A 23159-nucleotide genomic window follows, 5' to 3' on the forward strand; every position below is an offset into this window, starting at 1 on the left:
TGCGATCGCGGTGTTGAGATTTAATGCCGAGAAAATCCAGTACATTTCGAACATTGTGGACAACTGTCGGTGCACTTGATGTTGATAATGTGGCCACTTGATTTAAATCAAGTGCATTTCGATGTAAAATAAACAAAGTGCTATCACGCCATTTCTCGACATAAAATAAAACAAGGGCTATTGCGCTGCTTGGGTCTTTTCGTACTCATTTAAAGCGCGGTTGCGCTGTATGGGCTTCTTCGACAGTGTTTTTTCAATACCCCATGGGACTCAAACGGTTAGCCTCCTCGCCCCTTCCAGACAGAGAGAGTGCAGAGAAAAAAAATATTTTTCTGAATGATCGATATCATTGATCTATGCATCATTCTATTCAGGCTCGTCCCCAAACATGGGCGGCATAAATAGCGACCTAGGCAGTAATGACAAAAGCCATTACTGATTCTGCACTAGTGACTATCAGGCTTACTAAGAAAGCAATTTCCGAGTCTCTTGGAGGAGAGCCTGTGAGAAAGGTTGCTAACGCGAAGGGATGGGACTCTAGGATGTTATTCATTAGATAGGTCTATGTAAGAAGATTCAAAAACTGTTTTGTATTATTACCGCATGTCACATATTTTCCCATACACGTAAAGAAGTTAGTGTAAAGATTAATAATGCTACAGGGGACATTGTTAGCTACATGTTCGTTATTGCTTTTAAAGCGAAATTAGATAATTAGCTTATTTACATATTGCTCTCGTATAGTAGAGTATCGGATAAAACTGGAAAAAAAAATTAAATCATTAAGATACAATAACATGCCTAACAAGTATTAATTTAGAAGTCAAACAACAAAAATCAGTGTTACATTTTCAAATTTTCACAGGACTAGTTTCCATGGTTTAACCGAACCATCATCCTCAGCTGCAAACGCGAGAATGAACGAGATAAGATATAGTGATTAGCTAAGATAAGATAAAACTGGACAGGAGATAAGCTATTGGCGCCGTCTGTCGATGAAACGAGAACTAAAACAGAATTTCCTTAAAGATTGAAGGGAAAGATGGATTGGAATTAGGATCGTTAACTAGAACAGAAAGATTTTTTTAATGTGAAATGCCTCTAGAAAATCTAATTCACCGATGGAAGATGTTTTTTTAATAATTTTGGCTGCAGAAAAAAGATGCTGATCTCAACACACCAAAAGGCACACTCTTGTTAGGAGATTATAAGAATTCTGTTGTCATTCCCTTCTTTCCATCAATTAGCTATAAAATTGCACGTGTTTTACAGAAATTTAACTTTCGGGTAGTTTATTCTCCCATCAATAAAATTTCTAGTTCCACACTCAAGGACCCCATTCCGGATATGAATTCCTGGGGTATTTACAGGTTTTCTTGCCAGTGTGGTTTAATTTACATTGGACAAACTAAGAGAGACTTAAAATTTCGCGTTAAGGAACATGAGGCATATGTTAGAAAAAAGGAAACGCAGAAGTCTTCTGTGGCCCATCATTGTTGGTCTAAAAATCACACTTTCAATTTTTCTACAGCAAAAATTATTTAAAAAAAAATCTTCCACTGGTGAATTAGAGTTTCTAGTGGTATTTCACATTTAAAAAAAATCTTTCTGTTTTAGTTAACGACTCTAATTCCAATCCATCTTTGCCTTCAGCTTAAATTATGTTTTAGTTAGTAGTTTAAATTATGTGTAAAAAGGAAATTATGTTTTAGTTCTCGTTTCATCAACAGATAGCGTCAATAGCTTAACTCCTGTCCAGTCTTTCTTATGTATTCACTATATCTTATCTCCTTCATTTACGCTCTTGCAGCTGAGGATGCAGGTTCCGTAAAACCATCGAAATTAGTCTTTTGAAAATTTGAAAACATAACTCTGATTTTCGTTGTTTGACTTCTAAAATAATTTTAAATCATATTTTTTTCTGTTTAATAATCTAATTTTTTCTTTTCATAGTTTCTACTTTTCCCCTCCTAATTAGCAGAATAATTGACTAGTTAGTTTTGTGCAATTTTTTTTTTCTAATTACCAGAATAGCTGATTAAGGAAGTTATGTCCTGAACAGTAATTTCAATACTTATTTAAATGTATTTAATTTTAAGAAAATTACTGAAGTTCTTTGCTTAATAGCAAACTTAGTTTTTTAATGATAACGGAATTAACAATTGAGGAGCACAATTAATAATAATTAACAATTATTAAGAATTATTAGCAATAATTATCAGTCGAGAAAAATATATTTTTATAATTTTAATGCCGATGACGCTCGGCATAACGACTTCTCTCAAATAACAGAAAAAGAGCGTTATAATCTGTGGCTGTTATAGTAAAAACTGCTTTTAATACGCCATTGGAGGCATTTTATACTATAACAGACGGTACGGATTTTATGAAATAGTAATTATAACGATAACTGACTGTAACAATATTTCCAGCATGCCTGTCTTAGAAACAAGATACACAGATATCCCTTTCCAAAATTAGAGAAAACTTAAACATTCAACAATTAACCATTTAAGTAAATACTGTAGATTTTCTTAAAGAATTAAAAGACCTAAGAAGTATCTTATCTTTTTTGTGTTGCCGCGATTGTAATTCCGTAAAGAAGCAACGAAAGATATCGTTACGACGATATCGAAGACTTTACAGAGAACTAAACAACTTCGAACTTGGTCGCATTGTAGGGCTTCCACCGAGCAATAGGTCGCCACCTGCAGCGTACAGACACTGCTGTGCAAAGATATTGGCAGCAATGGTTGCTACAAGGAAACTGCCGACGAATGAAGGCCAAGGGTCACAAATGCGAGGCAAGATCGCCAGGCCTGAACCGCTCCAACCGTATCATTGTCGACTATTCAACGCATTACAGCCACGTCTATACCTCCCGTAGTACCGTCCACCATCTCACGGCGCTTGCTTGAGGCGGAGTTACGCTCACAGAGGCCTTTAAGACGTGTGCCTTTGACCCCACAACATCGGCGGAGTCGTCTGGAGTGGTGTCACAGCCGATCATCATGGCTGCCATCAGACCGGCATCGTATAGTGTTCAGCGATAAATCCCCCTTCACTCTTGAAGCAGATGACCACCGTGTTCGTGTCTGACTGGGCCAACGGTCCCAGTCAGCCTTTGTTTTACAAAGGCATACAACCATAACCCCTGGTGTGACTCTGTGGGGCGCTATTTCTTATGACAGCAGGCCATCTTTAGTCATCCTCCGTACATTTTTAACAGCTCAACGATATGTTGATACCATCCTGCGGCTGGTTGCATTACCCTTCATGGCACGTCATCCTGGTGTCATTTTACAAACACGATAATGCCAGGCCACATACCGCTCTCATATCTCTAGACTGTCTCCGTGCGGTTGATACTATTCCTTGGCCAGCAAAGTCACCAGACCTATCACCAATCGAGCATGTCTGGGGCATGGTAGGCCGCCAGATTCGGGCACCACAAAATATCGCAGATCTGGAGCGACAACTGATGAATGCCTGACAGAATGTGTTGCAGGATGCAATTAGGAACCTCTACCACACCTTGCCACGACGAATTCAAGCATGCATTGCATCCAGGGGCGGTTCGACCAACTACTAATTTGAACACTCAATGGGTGATTGTGAGCCGTGAACAGGCCTTGATGTTTTAATCATTTTATTATCTGCGTATGAGCTATACACATAATCAGTTTCATCAAAAACAACCACTTCCTTCATGGTGCTTCGACATTTTTGCAAAAGAGCGTATTATGAGCGTTAAACTGCCACTATAGACTGCCATAAAAGTCTATAGTGGTTAGGGGAGCCGACTACGATTCCGAAGAGCCTGGGTTCGAATCCTGGAAAAAACATGGTGCAAATTGTCTGCCACCTCATAGGAGGTAACAGTGGCCGCCCATTAGGTGCCTCCATAATAAAATGACTACCAATTCGTGTCTAGGTAGTGGGAAAAGCCTAAAAACGGCTAGTGCTCGCCGTTAAAAATGGTAATAAAACGTTTTGAAAAGTTAAAGTTTCTGGTTTTTTTTTTTTTTTTTTCTCTTTTTTCCAGAGTAAAATTAAATCACTACCCAGATTCCTAAATTAAAAACGTCTCCAAAAAGTCAAATAACTTACTTATTCTAACTACTGTATCTGAAATTTTCTGCAATTAGTAGTTTTAGCTAATGTTATGCATTTTTAGAGGTTAAAACGCTTCCACACAAGCATATCGAGGAAGACTGCGCATGCCTTATGCTTATGCATTTTTTTACACATTGGCATTTATGCATTAAACGACAAAATAACATAAACTAAGATTTTATGATGATAATATACAGGGTGATTATAATTAAAGTTTAAGTTTCAAAACGCTATAAAAAAAGAACCATTCATGAAAATGACGTCAAATTTGAAAGGAATGTTATTGAAGAAGGCGGAAAGCGTATGGCAGAAGAAAAAATTTAGTTTCAAAAGTTACCAACAGATGGCGCTGCAAGCGGAAGAAGACGTAAATTAAAATATTAGTTAAATTTCAGTGTTATAAAGCCGCCAGGTACCAGGCTGTTCCTCATTTCGCGACTCAGGCAATCGCCATGGGTGTTTCACTGCAGGACCGCGCTCTGCTGGTAAAGCTGTATTACAAGAATGATGATTGTGCAAGAGTAGCTCTGCAAAAATTCAGGACACTGAAGGGTATAAAAGAAGGCGTTGGTCCAATGAGTGTCGTAGGTCTAAAGAAAAGGATGCAAAAATTCGAAACGACAGGTACGAAACATCCTGCAATGCTATCCGTACAAAATTGGCCATGTGCAGGAGTTGCTTCCTTCTGACCTGACAGCTAGGGAGACGTTGGAAATTTTCCACGGCCATTCATTATCCACTTTCCATATGACCATATGACCATAAGCCCATTTCCATATGACAGGATACGTGAATACCCAGAAATTGTCGAATATGGGCAACAGAAAATCCACTGGCAACGCACCCCGTACCACTTCATCCTGAAAAGGTCACGGTATGGTGTGGCTTTACGGCATTAGTCATCCTACAACCATATTTTTTCGAGCAGACGGGTGCTTCCGGTCCTGTTACCGCAATCGTCACTGGTCAGAGGTATGCGTCTCTTTTGCGCAACCACGTGATTCCAGCTCTGCAACAGCGTGGATGTGTGAATGAAATCATTTTTATGCAAGATGGCGCTCCTCCGCACATTGCATATCCCGTGAAGCAGCTGCTGAGGCGCCATTTCAGAAATGCTCGAATTATCAGCCGTCATTTCCCTACAGCCTGGCCGTCCCGATCGCCTGATCTTACTCCGTGTGATTTCTGGTTGTGGGGATATCTGAAGGATGTTGTGTTCCATGCTCCAATTGCAAATTTAGCGGAATTAAAGGCACGCATTTCGCAAAACATTCTGAACATCACCCGGAGACACTGCGATCCGTTGTGGAACATGCTGTTTGTCGCTTTCAACTTGTTGCACACAACGGTGGACATCATATTGAACATGTTTTGCGACAGTTCCGAACTTCTTTGATGAATGGTTCTTATGCGGTATGCCGCCGCAAAACTCTTGAAACCAACCGATTTGTCCCTTCCGATGTGATATGTACAGTCATGCAAATAAAATTATTCAACAATTCTAATTTGTCAATGCGTTTTAATGTGTAACTTCCACCTTAGCCGTTGTTTTACGAAACATTTCTCGTTTCTCGTCGTGATTCTGCCGCTTACAGCGCCATCTGTTGCTAACTTTTGGAACTAAATTTTTTCTTCTGCCATACTTGTTCCGCCTTCTTCAATAACATTCCTTTCAAATTTCACATCATTTTCATCAGTGGTTCTTTTTTTATAGCGTTTTGAAACTTTAATTATAATCACCCTGTATATCTAGTCAGTGCTAGTGCTAGGCATTTTGTCGCCCGGTACAATCTCTGAGGGTCCTAAAATCTGCCGTCCGGTCCCTGCTACATTCTAAAATTTGTTCTGCCCCTAAATTCTACTGTCTAATACTTCTTCGAAATTCTAAAAAATCTGACTGACAGCTTTAAATTTTGCAGCTTGGTGCTTCTCTACATTCTAAACCGCATCGGTTGTACCATGTCTGTATTTAATACAAATTCGAAATATTGTGAATAATATGGTCAAAGTTCATATATGATAACTGTAGTTACGAACTAGAGCTGTATATAACTTAAGAGCGTAAAAAACGACTACCTTTATACCCCCTGAAAATTCTGTACTCTTTTTATTAGAAACTTATAGTGTTCCTCACTACTTTGTGTATAATAAAATTCGAGGAACTTAGTGAATTAAGTAGGGACTTATCGCTGAGTTCAAGTAGACAGCGTAGATTGGAGAACGGTTAAAATACCCTTTTATTCACTCAAAGAAAATAATAAAAGTTTGCCCCTTTTCGGGCTTACAGCAAAACCCCCACTTGAGCTTTTAAATCAGGATAAGAAAATAAAAAACTAATCTAATACTAACTAAAATTGACTTACCCGAAGCTAAACACAAATATTTAACGTAGTTGGCCCTTAATTTAAACTATCCGGCGATTATCAACAGGCACATACATACAATACGGTCGAGCGTAATAGATTCAAGCAGGGCTTAATTTCTAAAATTAGGAATGTCAAAAGTCCTGGTGTGCGTTTGTAAAATTCAATAAATCTAAATCCCCTGCTGAAATATTATGTAGCTGACTTTCATCATAATTAACAAACTGACATCCAAATAACTAACTGCACACTGTATATGAAAATGTTAACGGCAGTTTGCCTTAAAGGAGAGCATATAAGGTATTTTCTCCTCCTTTCCGCAAGCCTGCCTTCGCTGTGTAATTGAAAGCATACTCGACGCGTATTTGAGAGGTCCAGGGTTCGAGTCCCGGCGAGGGCATTGTGGATTTCTTCAATTTCCTGGGGGGGGGGAACTAATGACTCTACAAGTGGCGTATAAATTAAAAAATGTGGTGGACGACGACAATCTGTCACTACCAGAAATTGGATATTGGGTCTCTTAATTCCCAGTCACCCACTAAAAGGAGAAGTATATAAGATACTTTCTCCCTTCTATCTGCATGCCTTTGTGGTATAGTTAAAGGCTTACTCAATGCGTATTCGAGAGGTACAGGGTTCGAGTACCGGTCAGGGCACTGCACAATTTTCACGTCTTCAGCATCAAAAACCTAAGGCGCCTGAACTAAAAGGTGGCGACGATACTTCGTAACCATCAGGATTTGGCGATTGGGTCTCCTAATCCCCAGTCACCCTTTAAAAGAAGGAAGTATATAAGGCGTTTTCTCCTTCCTTTCCGCATGCCTTCGTGGTATAATTGGAAGCATACTCAGTGCGTATTCGGGAGTCTAGAGTTTGAATCCCGGCGAAAGCACTGCACGTTTTTCACGTTTCCAGTGACAAAAACTCTAATGACTTAACAATGGAAACATTTTATTTATATTTGTATACAATCAAAGTTGTCAAGTACTGATCAGTTATGCATATCGAAAAGTAATTAATACTAGAAATAAAATGTATATTCAGCAAATATATCCGATCTTGATACTGCATATTTCAACAATAACCAGTTATTATAATTATCCATCACATTAAATGCGTATGAAAACGAAATTCTCATCTGAAAAGATAAATTCAAGTGTTTAGTTGAATTTTTATTATTTCAAAATACTTTTAATTAAAAAAAAATCACGAAAACATTATTTTCTTCAAGACAAGTTCAACAGTTTTGTGAAACAACAAAACATTTCAAAGTTTCTTATCTAGAGATTTACATAACTTTGGTATTTAGAAAATTACGGTGAAAAAATTGTCATTTTCACAAATTTTTATCAAAATTCTGTTCTGCTTCCTTACTCTAAAATGAATCCATTTTTTAACACAGTTTCTCAATACTCTTAACCGCCATTCTATTAAAAGCTGAAGAAAAATATTTCAATACGTTCTAAATTATCCGCATCCGCGGTTTCAGCATTCAGGAGAATTGCCATGTATTTGGCATATTTAGACTATACACGAACCAACAGCCAAACGTATTCAAACGGCGCGTGTTTGAGAACATGCATGTTTACACATTTTATATACACAACTATGGCTGATAAGTGTTTTTTTGCTCACCAGCTGTGAAAGTGTAGATATCCGCGATATAGATTTTCCCTCTATTTTCAAAATTACCTGTTTCTCATCAAATATTTTTCACTATTATTACAGAACAGTACCTATAAGCTGTAAAGATATCCAAAAGCATTTTTCATCAATGCCTTGGCAACTTTTCGTTTATTTTACATAAGGTACTGCATTTGCTTAGGTGTGGTGATGTTTCTCTTCTTACAAGTAGCTCAGAAAGGTACTTATTTAAATTCTGAACGTTCTAAATTTCAGCTCCAAAATTCAGTAGAAACCCTTTTAACTGGCATGACTGGAACCTCACTGATTTCGGATAAGATATTTTTCTTTTGGATGACTGAATATATTACTAGGGTTTCTACGTGTATGTTTTGGCATGAAACTGCAGCATGCAATGTTAGTTGGTCACTCTTTTTTTTTTTTCCAAATCTATCGGCTGCAATCGAAGAAATAATATTGAAAATCGTACAGATTATTTAAAATTAAAACACATACTTTTCCAAAAGACGCGGTTATGGTAAGAACATAACAAGTGAAAAGTATTCATGGATAAAGTACCAATAACTATCACAATGTTATTTATTTAAAGAAAACTTTATTTATTCCTATAAGAATACCTAGTAATATTAGCATTATAATATCTACAAGTAATAAGAGATCATCATTTCTATTTCCTCTTATCTCGATTCTCTCCCGGTCTTATAGCGCATTCTATTCCTTAGGATTAATCATTCATGTTGTCTATGTTATCACCACCAGGTGTCCTTCTCTCGTGCAATGATTTTCAGAACTATGAAGAACATTAGATATCCCTGTTATCTTGAAGCTCTTCACTATAATTGCTTCACAGTCAGAGCTAATGCGCCCACAATCTATGAGCAAATGAATTAGTAAGAAGAAAACGACTACGTGGACGAATCCTCTTTTACAATTTCGAACTCGCATTCCGAACGCTTTGAGAAAAAGAAAAATCGCATGAATATTTAAAACAATTTAAAAATATTTAAACAAATTTCGAAACCTCGCGGGAGAAAATTTGGGGTTAAAACAAAATAGTACAATGACCATATGTATCGATATGGACCGTTTTGCTTTTCTTAACATCTATTACAAGGGATTGTAATAGATGAAGTATTGAGCGGGTAAGAATGCGAAGCAGATATTAATAGGCCTAGTACAAATCATTTCAGTCTTCTAGAGTGTGTTCATGTGGTGATGCCCTTGTATCCAAGTTATTATTCAGTTCTCTAAACATTCAGTAACTCTAGAAAAAGAACTTGAAATCCTTCCTTTGTAGATTTATGGGGGAAAAAAAAAAAAAAAAAAAACACCACCACCTTTTGCTTTTCTTATTTTTTTTTTTTTTTTTAAGAATATTAACATCTCTGAGAAACATCAGTTTTTTTTTAATTTCTCAAATTTTGAGGTATTATGTTTCTGTTAGAAGCAGTTCAAAGTGCAGGTAAACTACCATTCTGTTGCCATTCGCATCCAGTGTTAGCTGCATTGCATCGAATATCTTTTTATTAACAAGTAATCTTTTGCAATGAATAATACACAGCATTGGTTTTTGTCCAATCTCTCATGATTAACAAGCTAAACTTTTCCAACTCGCAATTTTAAATGTGCTAGGTGCAATTTTTGTACCTCTGAAGAAATAACGTACTGCTCAGTAAGCCTGTCCTCTTCACGATCCATATATAAATCACCCACTGAATTATTAAGGTTATCATTTTTTTTTTTTTTTTTTTTCTGTATTGACATACAGAATGCATGTGCTTGTAGAAATTCCATTTTACTTTCTCATCTGCGCATATACAAGACTATTTGTGAAACATATTCTTGCTTGCGTACGAGTTCGTAATGACTGAATGCACATAATAGCTTAATAAAATTTATTTTCCAAAAAGATTCACTTTACAGTTCTAGCTCTTCTCAATATTACAGAATACAATTAATTACACTTCAAAATACTGAAAACGTTAAACACAATGCAATGCAAGCACATCTGAAAGGCGATGCTTTCATGCAGATGTCAATACTCCGCAACACTCCAAAATCAGCTCTGAACTAAAAACCAAGAGCAGATGCTCTTTCCGGGCTTATGCAATTTTTCCCCAGCCACCAAGAAATCCCTAGTGACTTCCCTTTCTAAAAATTTACAGGCATATACAGTAATAGATGTAGAGTTTTACACCTTTTAGAGTTACATATAGGGATCAGACAAAATGTCACCGAATGCTCATTAAGTTTCCCGACTGCCCACGAAATTTGGCAACAAAAATATCTCCAGCTTGCCAATATCGAGAGATAGCCATTTTATATCAATGTTAAATAGATTTATTTCTGTAATCTTATTTTTTTGGCAAAGCTTCATTTCTCTTTAGACTTTTCATGCTACATTATACTACTACAATTTCACTAAAATTATTTACATACATACAAAAGTCGTGACAATGCCCCATTCCCAAGGACTGCCCCCTGGGTTTTTGGCTATTTCTTGGCAAATCTTAATAATAAAGCTAAAAGTACCAAAAAAAAAAAAATTTTTTTTTGTTAGTGGGCATGAATCCAATAGCAAATTGGTAACCTGAGATGCTAAGCAATAGCATAAAACTCTCCAATGCGAGGTTCTGAATAACTTCAGCTTCCTTTCTTTCTGTCCCCCTTTTTTTTGTTTAGCATCTGTGGTGCATAGAACTGGGCAATACTCCTGGACAGGGAGACATACTTACAACTAAGGCAAATCAATTCAATACTAAAACAATATCATCAATAAATAACATACAAGAAATCAAAAAATAAATGAACAATTAAATGCATGAATTTACATACGCATAGGGCCATGGTCTTAGTATAATATTTTCATTATATTCATTATGCCAATTACATATTATGGCCACAATAAGGGCCTAGTTTGTCGGAATGAAAAATTTTAGTTTTCGAATTTAATGACTAACGGATCTGAACTACGAGGTCATTCAGCATGTTTAGGACTGTGTAAGAACCATCTTAGGGTGACTGTAGTTTAGGAGAAAGGCCTTTTTGTCTAATAGGATTCCATAACCACAGCTTATCACCTTCGTTGAATCGACTTCCTGTAGCTCTTGTGAACTATCGGGTGTACATCTTCTCCGTTGCCAAGTTAACTTGGTCTCAAGCAAAATTTTTCATCACTTCAAAACTCTGCCAGGAGATCATGAATGTAGGAGCGTCTGGGATGGAGAATAGTCGATAATCTCATGGACAGAACTGCGTCAGGCCAGTAAGAACAGAAGTCAGTTCTGATCCCCATCCTGTTGGTTTCTGGAAACCATCAGGGAGAGTTTGTTAAGGATGGTTCAATTATACCTATTATGCCGTCTGACAGTGGATGTAATGTGTCATTTGGGTTTGATCTATGATGAGTAGTTTGCAGAGTTAATTACAGCTGAGATAAAATTCTTTCCTTGATGGAATGTGACTGAATAGGCACTCCAAACATGGAAGTCCACTGTTATGTGATTCGTCTGCTACTATGACAGCCTTTTGATAGGGATAAGATACTCTTCAGGTCACTTAGTGAAGTAATCAAGCTTTCCAGGCAGGGTCTTCTAGACAGGGAATCGGCATTTCCGAGGAAAACCTTTCCTATGATGGAGAGTGAGTCTCTGTATCCTTCTGGCTGTTTGGCCTTCAGGATTCTTGAAGTTTAAGAATGATGTCAGCGAAGGCATAATCTGTTCGGAACAAGAATGCAGAGGTAATGGTGGAAGTGTTCTACATTTTAACTATGGGGGCAACTCTTTTCTGGTGACACAGTAATTCCTCTCCGAATTCCTCTTTCTGTCCCCCCTTTTTTTGTTTAGCATCTGTGGTGCATAACAGAAATAGTGATGTTCAGCGAGTCTCAGAAAGTGATCGCTCACATGATGGACTACAATATCCAATTTTATACTAAACGAAAAAATATAATTTACTGATATATTACTGAAACAATATATAACAGCAAAAATATACTAAGTTAGTGTGATTTAGGGTGTTATTTATTACCAAAAATATTATATAATTTAAACAGCTTATTTTATATTTCAAATTTTGCACAGGATAAAATGTGGGAGAGAGGGATTACGGCAACTGTATATTAAAAGAAAAATTATTTTCTGCACCAAATTTCGTACAGTATGCAATGAAGAATTAATATGAAATTATCATCCTACAATCAGCAACAGAAACCATAAACACACAAAAATGATGTAATGAAATTTTTATTACTCTTTTAAGTTTTTAGATTAAAAAATATTGATATAAAGGGTAACTAAATGATAAATACGAAGTCATCTATACATCAACAATTATTCAAGAATTTCACAATAAGGAAATATTTTAAGTATCAGACAGATTCAAAATTTATTTTTTTTTTCAATAAAGATCAGAGTGAAATTATTATATAACATGAAAATGTTTTGAAATTTAAATAGTATACATTAACTTTTATAAAAAATGGAAAAGTTTTTATAAATTATAATTATTACGCTTGTAAGTAATTTATACAAAATCATAGGATTATGTCTATTGCATATATTAAATAAAATTTTTGATTTTACAGAAAATGAGGTTAAAGTTTGACTTCAGCTATTTGATTAAGAGACAGGGAAAATAACATCTAACTTTTTACATGCCGGCCTAACTATTATTTCTTGAATTTAGCTTTATCACCATGCTTATAACCAGTGACTGAGAAGAGATGAAAATGGGAACTGAATAAGAAATGAAAATTTAACTATGTATGACTAACATTTTTGAACTGTTTTAAATAAACATAGTGTGAAAAGTTCTCGCTTATATTTTTCGAGTCTTTTCACATATAAAACATTTCAGGGGAAAAAAAAAAAAAAAAAAGTATGATTGCTTTTGGCCACTATGAACTAAATTTGTACTTCATTTTATTTGAAATGACTGGAAATGAAGGATGTCCCAATACTTGATTAATAACGTAAAACAGATAACAACAAAGTAATAAATAGAGAGTAACTATGAACATTTCTGGTTGAGAGAGCTTCATCATGCATATGGAAAAATTCCATATTTCCACGCATGTATGCTTAAATAAATAAGGACACGGAGATTTGCCAAAACAAGAGATATTTCACACCACTGCAGAATGAACACCGAAATATATCCACAGATGTTCAATTCTTTTAAATAAATTATTTAAAATGAAGAATGATTATAACAAATGCAATAAAAATATAACATTAAAAATGAATCATGTGTTTAAAAAAGATTAAATTTAAACTTGATAGGGATAAACCATATTAGCATATTTTTATATCCCTTAATTTTAACTATCAAAAAATAGACATTCAGATTTTTAAAAAAATGCCAGCATTTCAGATATTTCAGTACCTTCTACAGCAAAACAAAGAAATGTAAAAATCTGCTTTATTAAACCTGACTAAAAAAAAATATATATATCCCTATCCAGTTTTTAGACTGAAATAATTTACGTTCATCGCATATCATTTTTGACAAGATTCGATCAGAAAAATCGAAAAAAACTGTGCTCTGGAGAAGGAGAAACGAGGAAAATATTTTGTCCTGAACAAAGCAATTTTAGTTTTCAGTCTCTGCTTATAAGTCTTTAGGAGAAAAAAAATGAATAAATTAACTAAACATGTTATGGTACATAAGTAATAACTTCTCAAGTAACTAGATATTAAAATAAATAAAATTGGCATAAGGGTGATTTTGAATAATTCTGAACAATTAATTAGCTGCCTTATGAACGATTTAACATAGTTTTCTGTCTTTTATGTAAATTAGCTTTTAGAATACGTTTCCAATAACTAGTGCTATTATTAAAAAAAATGCAATCTCACAACTGCAGAAAACAGACACACAAACATTAACTGACATGTTATTGTTTTATAAGCTCAGAATAAGTCTTCTAAAAGAAGAAAAACATTTACGAAGATTAAGAATAAAAAGATTGCACATATTATACATATACACATACATAAACATTCTAAGTAATGTTTCCATGACAAGGAATTTTTGCAAGCAGGAATTTCAGATGTCTTGATAAGTTATCAGTGATGGAACAAGAACAGTCGAAATCATAAAAATGACAAAATTATAAATATGTTAATTTTGTGATCTACTTCCTTGTCTCATGTTAAATTGTACAATAAATAATTAACAATTAAATGTATTTGCTGCAAATATATGAAGAGTTCTTTATACACTGTAACACAAAACTTCAAAAAAGCTATTTCTTTGTGGAGTTAATATACTATATACACATTATGAACATTGAAAATTAATTTTAAACAAAGTGAAATAAAACAACAACAGCTATAAAATCTACATAACTACATTGCACAACTCAATTCGGCATCATTTCTTTTAGAATAAATATATGGCAATTTTTTTAAGCTGGGAACAACAGTAACTAAGACAGTAAAATACAGACTAGAATCAAAATATGAAATACAACATATAAAGCTGCATTTTATGGAATTAAAATGCATAGAAAACAAGGGCTACAAAAATCTTTCTTCAAACAAATAAAAAAATCATCAAAACAATACAAATATTTTAAGAAACTTGGCATGCAGTTTAAAACCAAATCTACATGACGTATAAAATCACACAACAAATAAAAAAAGATTAACACTAGTAGACTGTTTTCGTACAAAACACGTTAAAACTATCTGACATACTGACGAAGTACTGTACATATATATATATTTATTTATATATTTATATTTTATATAAATAATCTGCATAAAATAATTTATCACTGTCGTATTTACATACTGACAAAGCTTCTAAATTTACATGACATTTTAAAACTTAATAAAATCTATAGGTACACAACTAATCGTCTCAATTCTGAATAAATATTTCATTATGAAATTACTTTCATAAAATGAAAACACTGGCAACACCATCAACAATTAAAGGGAGAAAGTGTATCTCCTAAACAAAGAGGTTTAACATTTTAATAAGAATAATCACAAAAGTTAGAACAGCCTGAATTTAACGTCAGAATAACTAAGTAATAAATTTCGAAAAACAAATGTTAAATACTTCAGATTTTACAATCAATTTTTTGAGAGAGATAGCTCAAATAGCCCAATATTAACAGGTTAAGTCCATATTATTTTCAATAGAAAGAAATATAATAATACATTTAAAAATATTTTATATATATGAACATTTGTAACTGTGCTTCTTATTAAGTTAACATTAAATTTATTGCAAATTATAGTACTCTGAGGTTCTCAAAATACATGGCATTAAAAACACTGACATTTAATTTACTATTTCCTAAAGCTCAGTCCAGTTTTACAAAAGCAGTTAAATTATACATACAAGCTATTTTTTTTTTTTTTTTCCCAAAGAAGAGGCAAATTATTTAAAATAACACAAAAAGGGAAAAATGAATTTTATGTCTGAAGTACTATTTGAAATTGTTATAACATAAAAAATTATGTACAATCAAAACCATTTAGAATACTTCTCGCAATATTTTTAAAAAAACTGCTTAAACATGAATATTTTTCACGCAAGTGCAATATATATTTATGACATCATGAACAAGATCACATAAAATAAATACTTTGAGAGGAAAGACATTTTTAAGAAAGTTCTACTGTATATATATCTATATGGATAACAAAACACAAAACAAATGACAAGTTATAACTTTTCCCATTTACATAAAAAATAAATGCAGATACTTTAGGCACTGATTGCTATACTTTTGTGAATTATTCTTAAATATACTGATAAAACATATTACTTTTACTTAACAGTAACAAGCAACAGCATTTTTACATGATGGTAGTAACATTAAAATCCACATCAAAAGCAAGAGAAAAATAAGAATTGAATGCTGGAAATTAAGGATATGACTTAGTTAAATTGCCTAATTACATTAGAATAAGTGCTCATTTTGAGCACATCTATAAACATAGGACTTATATAAAATATAAACATTCATACATAATTTTGAAAATATAATTTGGAGAAAGGCCAAAAAATACATATGATAAGAAAATGAAACATTTCCAGCTATCAAACAAACCAAAGAATTTCTAGTAATTTCTGAACCTGAAAAGATTATGCAGTTTTACATCAAGAAATTTATGAAAAGTAACTATAAACAAATAATTAATATACTTTGATTTTTTTACAAATCTATAATTATGCATTCAGAAACTTGCATATATCTGTTGCGCTCTTAATTTACATATTTCCCACATGTGAAAATGCATTAATTTTCAATAAAAAAGCAACTGCTTGATATTTCTCCCATGTTGATCAGAAAGTGGGAAAAAAATTATGTAAATATAAACACAGGGAGGAGAAGAAAAAACAAGATTTGCATTAACAGAATACCTCCGGCCAGCAGAAACCAGTAATTCAAATGATATATAATACACATTTGTGCACAAAAACAATCTTTAGAAAGTAAAACATGCAAATATATTAACAAGTACAACACACTGGATAGACAAAAGAAATACTTTGTACTAATCATTTGCATGTTTGTTATTAGATAATCAATTAATAATCTATTAGAAAGCTTTGTAAAACAGCAAGACAGATAATTTAGGTTAAAATAACATGCCAAACAAATATTAATTTAGAAGTCAAACAACAAAAATCAATGTTATACAGTCAAAAGTCTTTAATATGGATGTCCATAATCCGGACCTCAAAGCTACAAACTTTCTGTGCATGCGCATTTAATGTATAACGGAGTGTATAAGCTAAGCTAAAATTACCTAATCATCTATTTCAGTTAATGTTGCAGATTGCGTTGTTCCTTAATCTTCTAATTGAATCTGGCTTATTATTTTTTGCAGACTGTTAGAGCAATTTCATAAAAGTAAGCTTGAACTTTCGATTATGTCAAAAAGAATTTCCGATTCTGGAGCTGCCAAAAGGATCTACAAAGCAAAAGTATGTTTCGATGTCCACCAAACAAAAAGTTGAATTGCTGCAAAAAATGGATAAAGGCATATCCTTTGTTTCTCTAACCATTCTAAAATCTGTTAATCAATTTCACGCTGCTCTGGCGGGGAGGGGACGGCACGGCGTGCAATGAACTGGAAGTTGATCTATCAGCAGTATCCTTATCTTCCGAGCAGATGTTTTTATTTTATTCGGCTTATAATTCCTTACTAAATGTATTATTTCATCTCGATGTACTCTGTCTTTGATATGATTTAAATCAAATTCCTCGTCATTATAAATATCACGAATACACATCAAATAGTTTTCTGGTTGCAATTTTCTAATTTCGACTATGCGTAATGTATGCTTTACGCATGCGCGCATGTTGAAAGTGTTTAATAAAGTAAACAAATAAATATTATGCTTTTTTTTTTGTAAATTTTGATACCCTTTAGATCATAATTGCTCTTTATTTCATAAATTACGGTTTCATATTTTTAATTTTATAATTTCTGCATGCCGTCTTACCAGATTTAAATTGATGATCTATAATCCGGAATCGCCAAAGTCCCGACGAGTCCGGATTAAAGATTTTTGACTGTATTTGCAAATATTCACAGTTTCACACTGTGAAACTTTGCAAATATAATGCTGATTTTTGTTGTTTCACTTTTAAATTAATAGCAAAATAGATAGTTTGTAGCAAAAATAACCTATGATTTCCTTCAGTTATCTCAGAAATGCATCCCAATGAATAGTGATCTTATACCAAGTCTAAGAAGTAAAATGGCTTCTTCACAAAACACCATAAATATGAGCATAAAACAGAATATTACCTGTATGGCTTTTATTTGTGAAATTTAATAAAGAGTACACCCTTTTTTAAATGGAAAAAAAATTACAGCAGCATTTTTTTCAATGACATAGATAACGATATATAATAAAAGGTAAAGATAGGCTTAGAATATAAAATACAGAAAGAACATCCACTGTATATGAATAAAATTGTGGCTAGCTATGTAAAACTTTGCTTGATGAATGAAAAAGCATCACTATGTTTTTAAAGCACATAATGCATTAGTATGAAAAAGAAGGTAAAATTTTTAAGCATTACTAAAATGTCATTTTAATTTTAATTTGGCTTAAGGTAATACACATTTCTATTATGTCTTTAGTCACTTTGAATGACTTGAAAAAGTAACTTGTAACATGCTATTTCCCCCATTAGTGAAAGTATTAAAGGCATTTGACTGCACAGATTGTTGATGCACAAAAGAGGCCGGAGGTTAGACGTACAACACTCTAATAAATAAATAAACAAAACAGTTTTTATATGCAAATAAAGCTCCTGTAATGCAAGTCATAAGTTTTAATTAAAACATACAGTTTAAAATGGACAACCTGAACATACAGCAGATTATAAAATGACTGAAAGACAATTCTCAGACTTTTCTTTCTTTCTTTCTTTTTTTTTTGGTACTTCACAAAACTGAACAACACCCAAAATGACAAACATAAATAATATTAGAGGGAAAACATACACAAATATCTACAGCCTGTATCCAGATATGCTGAAAGTAGTATAAAATCTTATATGTAGCAAACTGATTCTAAGATATGTCTCAAATTAAAAACACTTCTGATGAGAAAATAATAATAATAAAAAAAAAAGATAAACTTTATTTCATATGATTATCATCATGATCTGTAGAAAAAGTAATTTCCTTTTAACAGTAAAAATAAAGGAAAATGTGAGTAATATCATTTAAGGCTATATGTTATGCCAGGAAAACTGCAAACATAAGAACATCTTGCTTTATGAAAATACTTTTTTTTTTTTTCAGAAGTGAGCACTGTAGAGGAATATTTTATTGCATTTGACATTAACACGCAAGAACAAGAATACTCTAATGAGTCCCATAGGTCCTGGCACTACACACATAACTACTAAAACACATAGGACATTTAACTGACATTGCTAATGTTCTCGTTGTAGCTATGCATTCAAGATGCATATAAATCATCTCAAGTTCTAAATTAAAACTTCCTTTCTCACATGAAAGAGTTCCTTATAAACCATATTTAAATGATTAACACAACCATATAAGATTAAATTAAAAAAGGAAAATTCCAAGTGACAAAACAAGTAACAAAACAGAAAATATTTCACATAAAATGAAATACAAATCAAGAATAAATACAGATAATGAAAATATATTATCACGACTAAATTCAATGAGCTCCTCAAAACTATTTCCTTTGTCTAACATCTTGCCCTTTCATTTTTTGGTCACGATGATGTTTGCTACGGACAAGAAGAAACCACATTAAAAGCTTAATTATAAACACAAATTTAATTAGATTACAACATATACTACAAAGTTAAAAGTTAGCAAAAAATGTTAACAAAACATTTCAAATGTAAACAATGTGTTTAGTCACTGAAACATTTGCTACCAGATGCACTGGAAGACAGAAGTCTTTTGGTATTTGTTAGATAGACCTACAGGCATATAAGCAGGTTGTATCATAACAAGGATCATTTCTGCATTAAGAATTTCTTAACTGACATAGTTGTATGATTCAGAATATTGTATACAGCACTCAACCAAATTCACAAGCACTTACTTGCACACAAGACACAGCACTAACAGTGGAACATGTTGGCACAAATTAATTAACGGTTAATGCTCAAGTTACAAAAGAAAACAATCAATATTACTTTGACTTCAGTTTTGATACTTCGTATTCTTTTCAGTCTCAAAGCTATAGATGCAGATCTGGCTCTAAGCATAGGTAATTTAGACAACTGCTTAAACTGGTGACTTTTAGTTACAGCAGCACTGGAAATATTTATTATGCAACTGATAATGTTACATATGACAAACATATACTTCTTTATAATAACATGAGTGAAATGCATTAGCTGAGACTTTCCAACTTATAAATTCTTTGAATATCTGAGTCAAACAAAAGCAGTGATTCATTGTTGAACACAGTACAATTCCAATTAGATTACCATTTCATGTTAACAGTTAAAAACTAGATGCTGCCACATACTAAAGTTCAGCCTACATCAGCCTTCTTTTCATGATCACCTTAATCTTTTAATAATTAGTCTTCTTTTAATGGCTGTATCCCCACACATCCAAAAAATAGGGATATATGGCTTTGAACGACAGATAGAGTTATTTTTCGTATTTTCTTGTTTTCTTATCTCATGTGTAGCAGCTCAGTACTATAGCTGAACTCGTCTACGACTCTTTCGACCTGTTGATATGTTCTCCCTTTTACTTCCCATCTATATGGTATAACTGTTAGAAAATCGACTGCTTGTGTTATCCAGGGATAGTGCACTCATGCGCAAGAGCCTAAAACTGCGAACTGTGTTCGCCTGAGTCGACAGATAGAGTAGTCAAAGCGTAAGTGGGAGAAAATAAGTTTCAAAATCCTGATTTGTTTCTATATGACAGTATAGTCTATGGTGCAGTGTATGAATAATGAAATTAAATTTTCCCGTTTATACAATATATATATATAATCAATCATCTGTCTAACCAATTAACATCAATGGCCTTCACCCTTTAACTACTATAAACTAGTCACTATTAAGAAAACTTCAACTGTAAACTTCTCAGAATTTCTGTACCATCTTCGGCAAAGTGCCTTCAAAGCTCTTTTATAACTTTTTCATTGCAGGTGACTGACATTCCCTTACAACTGCGAAGAGAAATTTTTTGAAGACAGGGATCAGAGCATTTCTAAGAGTAAGAGCTTAGGGGACCTTGGTTCACTTATGAGTTGTTTAAAGCTATATTTACATAATACAGTCAAAAGTCTTTAATCTGGACGTCCATAACCTGGAATGATCTATAATCCGGACCTCAAAGCTACAAACTTTCTGCGCACGCGTACACGCATTATGAGTTTACGCATGTGCATAATACCTTTACACACGCACAAATACGTTTATGCATGCACGTTTAATGTATAACGGATTGTATAAGCTAAGCTAAAATTATCTAATTATCTATTTCAGTTAATGTTGCAGATTGCGTTGTTCCTTAAATCTTCGAATTGGATCCGGCTTATTATTTTTTGCAGACTGTTAGAGCAATTTTATAAAAGTAAGCTTGAACTTTTGATTATGTCAAGTTTCCGATTCTGGAGCTGCCAAAGGATCTACAAAGCGAAAGCATGTATCGATGTCCATCAAACAAAAAGTGGAATTGCTGTAAAAAATGGATAAACGCATATCCTTTGTTTCTCTAACCATTCCGAAATCTGTTTATCAATTTCACGCTGCTCTGCCGGGGAATGGACGTCGCAGTGTGCAATGAACTGGAAGTTGATCTGTCAGCACTATCCTTATCTTCAGGGCCGATTTTTTTTATTTTATTCGGCTTATAATTCCTTACTAAATGTAGTATTTCATCTCGATGTACTCCGTCTTTGACATAATTTAAATAAAATTACTTGTCATTATAAATATCTAAAAAATTTTCTGGTGGCAATTTTCTAAATTTCGACTACGCATAATGTATGCTTTACGAATGCACACGTTGAAAGAAATGTTTAATAAAGTAAACAAATAAATATTATGCTTTTTACTTCCTTGTACAAAGTAAAACGGAAGTATTGTAATTGCAAAAAGTTTCAGCCAGCATATTTCAACTAAAATATCCCATTTTGACCTCTTTCAAATGCAATTTAACTATGTATTTCCGTGATATTTGTATGTAAGAACAGAATAAAACACTATTTTCCCCCAAAAAATTATAAAGCTGCTTTAAAATGAATTCTGAAGAGAATTTTTCGTGGCTTTTGTACGAACGTGTGTACGTACTTGCATAACTCAAAAACGAGTAGCCTCAGAACGTTGAAATTTTGTATATAGGACTGCTATAACATGTAGATGTGCATTTCGTATTTTGGTTGCAATCGGCGGCACCAAACGTATATAAATATATTTATATATATATATCCACTCTATTACCCGGCTCAGTGATCTCAGTTTCTTTACTCTTATATGTTTGTAAATTGCACATTTTTTGCTTTAAAAATGATTGAATTATGTTGTTCTTCTCATCCGGTTAAGGTTTTTATGCCTTTAGTAAATCTGTATGGAATATTTTTAGAATTATCAACAATTTTAAAATTGTTTAAGTGTTGCTAAGCCTAATAATGTTTTTGATGGCAACCATTGCTCTTGTTTACATTTGAAACAGCAGGATAGTGGATTTGTTGCCAATCTAGAGAAACTTAGCTTTGCAACAACAAAGATAATGCCTTCATTTATTATTTAAATCATGCTTAATCCTTTCTGGAATTTTTTCGAGGAAATAAGCGTTTAGGATTTACTTCGTAATTTTTAATACAGATATTTTGAGCTTTTATGTATTTTTGCCTTGTCGCAAAGTGAAAACTGAATTGATTGAATGAGAAATACTCAATCGTCTATGAAAAACTGTTTCTTTTTTGTTTTGTTTGCTTAATTTCTTTTATACATCGTTCTAGCTTTGTTATAGTATTTGAATAGAACATGTGGCAACGATTAAATAATTTTTTAAATGATATAAATTTTGTGCATTCTGAGTTATAATATGAACAAAATATAATACTGTTAAGTAAACCTAGCGCCAGAGTGTTGCTATGGTAAACAAAGTGAATTTTAAAGAATGCAATTATTCTAATGTGGTTTATGCGCTGTCGGCGAAGTAGGTTTAATTTAATCTAATAAGTTTAAATGAAATGCAAGAAAAAATGCATATAATTTAATATTCCGTACAAGGAAGTCGTGGTGTACACATCAGATATTTTTTTTTTGTCAATTTTGATACCATTTAGATCATAATTGCTCTTTACTTCATAAATTAGGGTTTCATATTTTTAATTTTATAATTTCTGCATGCCCTCTTACCAGATTTAAATTGATGACCTATAATCCGGAATCGCTGAAGTCCCGAAGAGTCCAGATTAAAGACTTCTGACTGTATTACATAAATTAATTAATAAATCTATAAGAACTAACACTCATGGATAAGTATAATGTCTTCATTCTACCTAAAAGTAATGTCTATAATAAAG

The 23159-nt window shown here is 33.2% G+C and overlaps 1 protein-coding gene across 1 annotated transcript in view; it reads right to left on the minus strand.

Moving 5' to 3' along the window:
• Window positions 1-12354: 12354 nt before the first annotated feature.
• Window positions 12355-23159, minus strand: part of LOC118193285 (neuroplastin-like) — a 155264-nt gene continuing 144459 nt past the window's right edge. The window contains exon 12 of the mRNA XM_085819499.1: window positions 12355-19377. Within this exon, the coding sequence (XP_085675625.1) occupies window positions 19323-19377 (55 nt within the window). The 3' untranslated portion in view covers window positions 12355-19322. The remainder of the gene's footprint in view (window positions 19378-23159) is intronic.

This window comes from Stegodyphus dumicola, chromosome 6 (assembly GCF_044657685.1).
Source record: "Stegodyphus dumicola isolate Sdum_Otavi_A_Nest chromosome 6, ASM4465768v1".
In the NCBI taxonomy this organism is placed as follows: Eukaryota; Metazoa; Arthropoda; class Arachnida; order Araneae; family Eresidae; genus Stegodyphus; species Stegodyphus dumicola.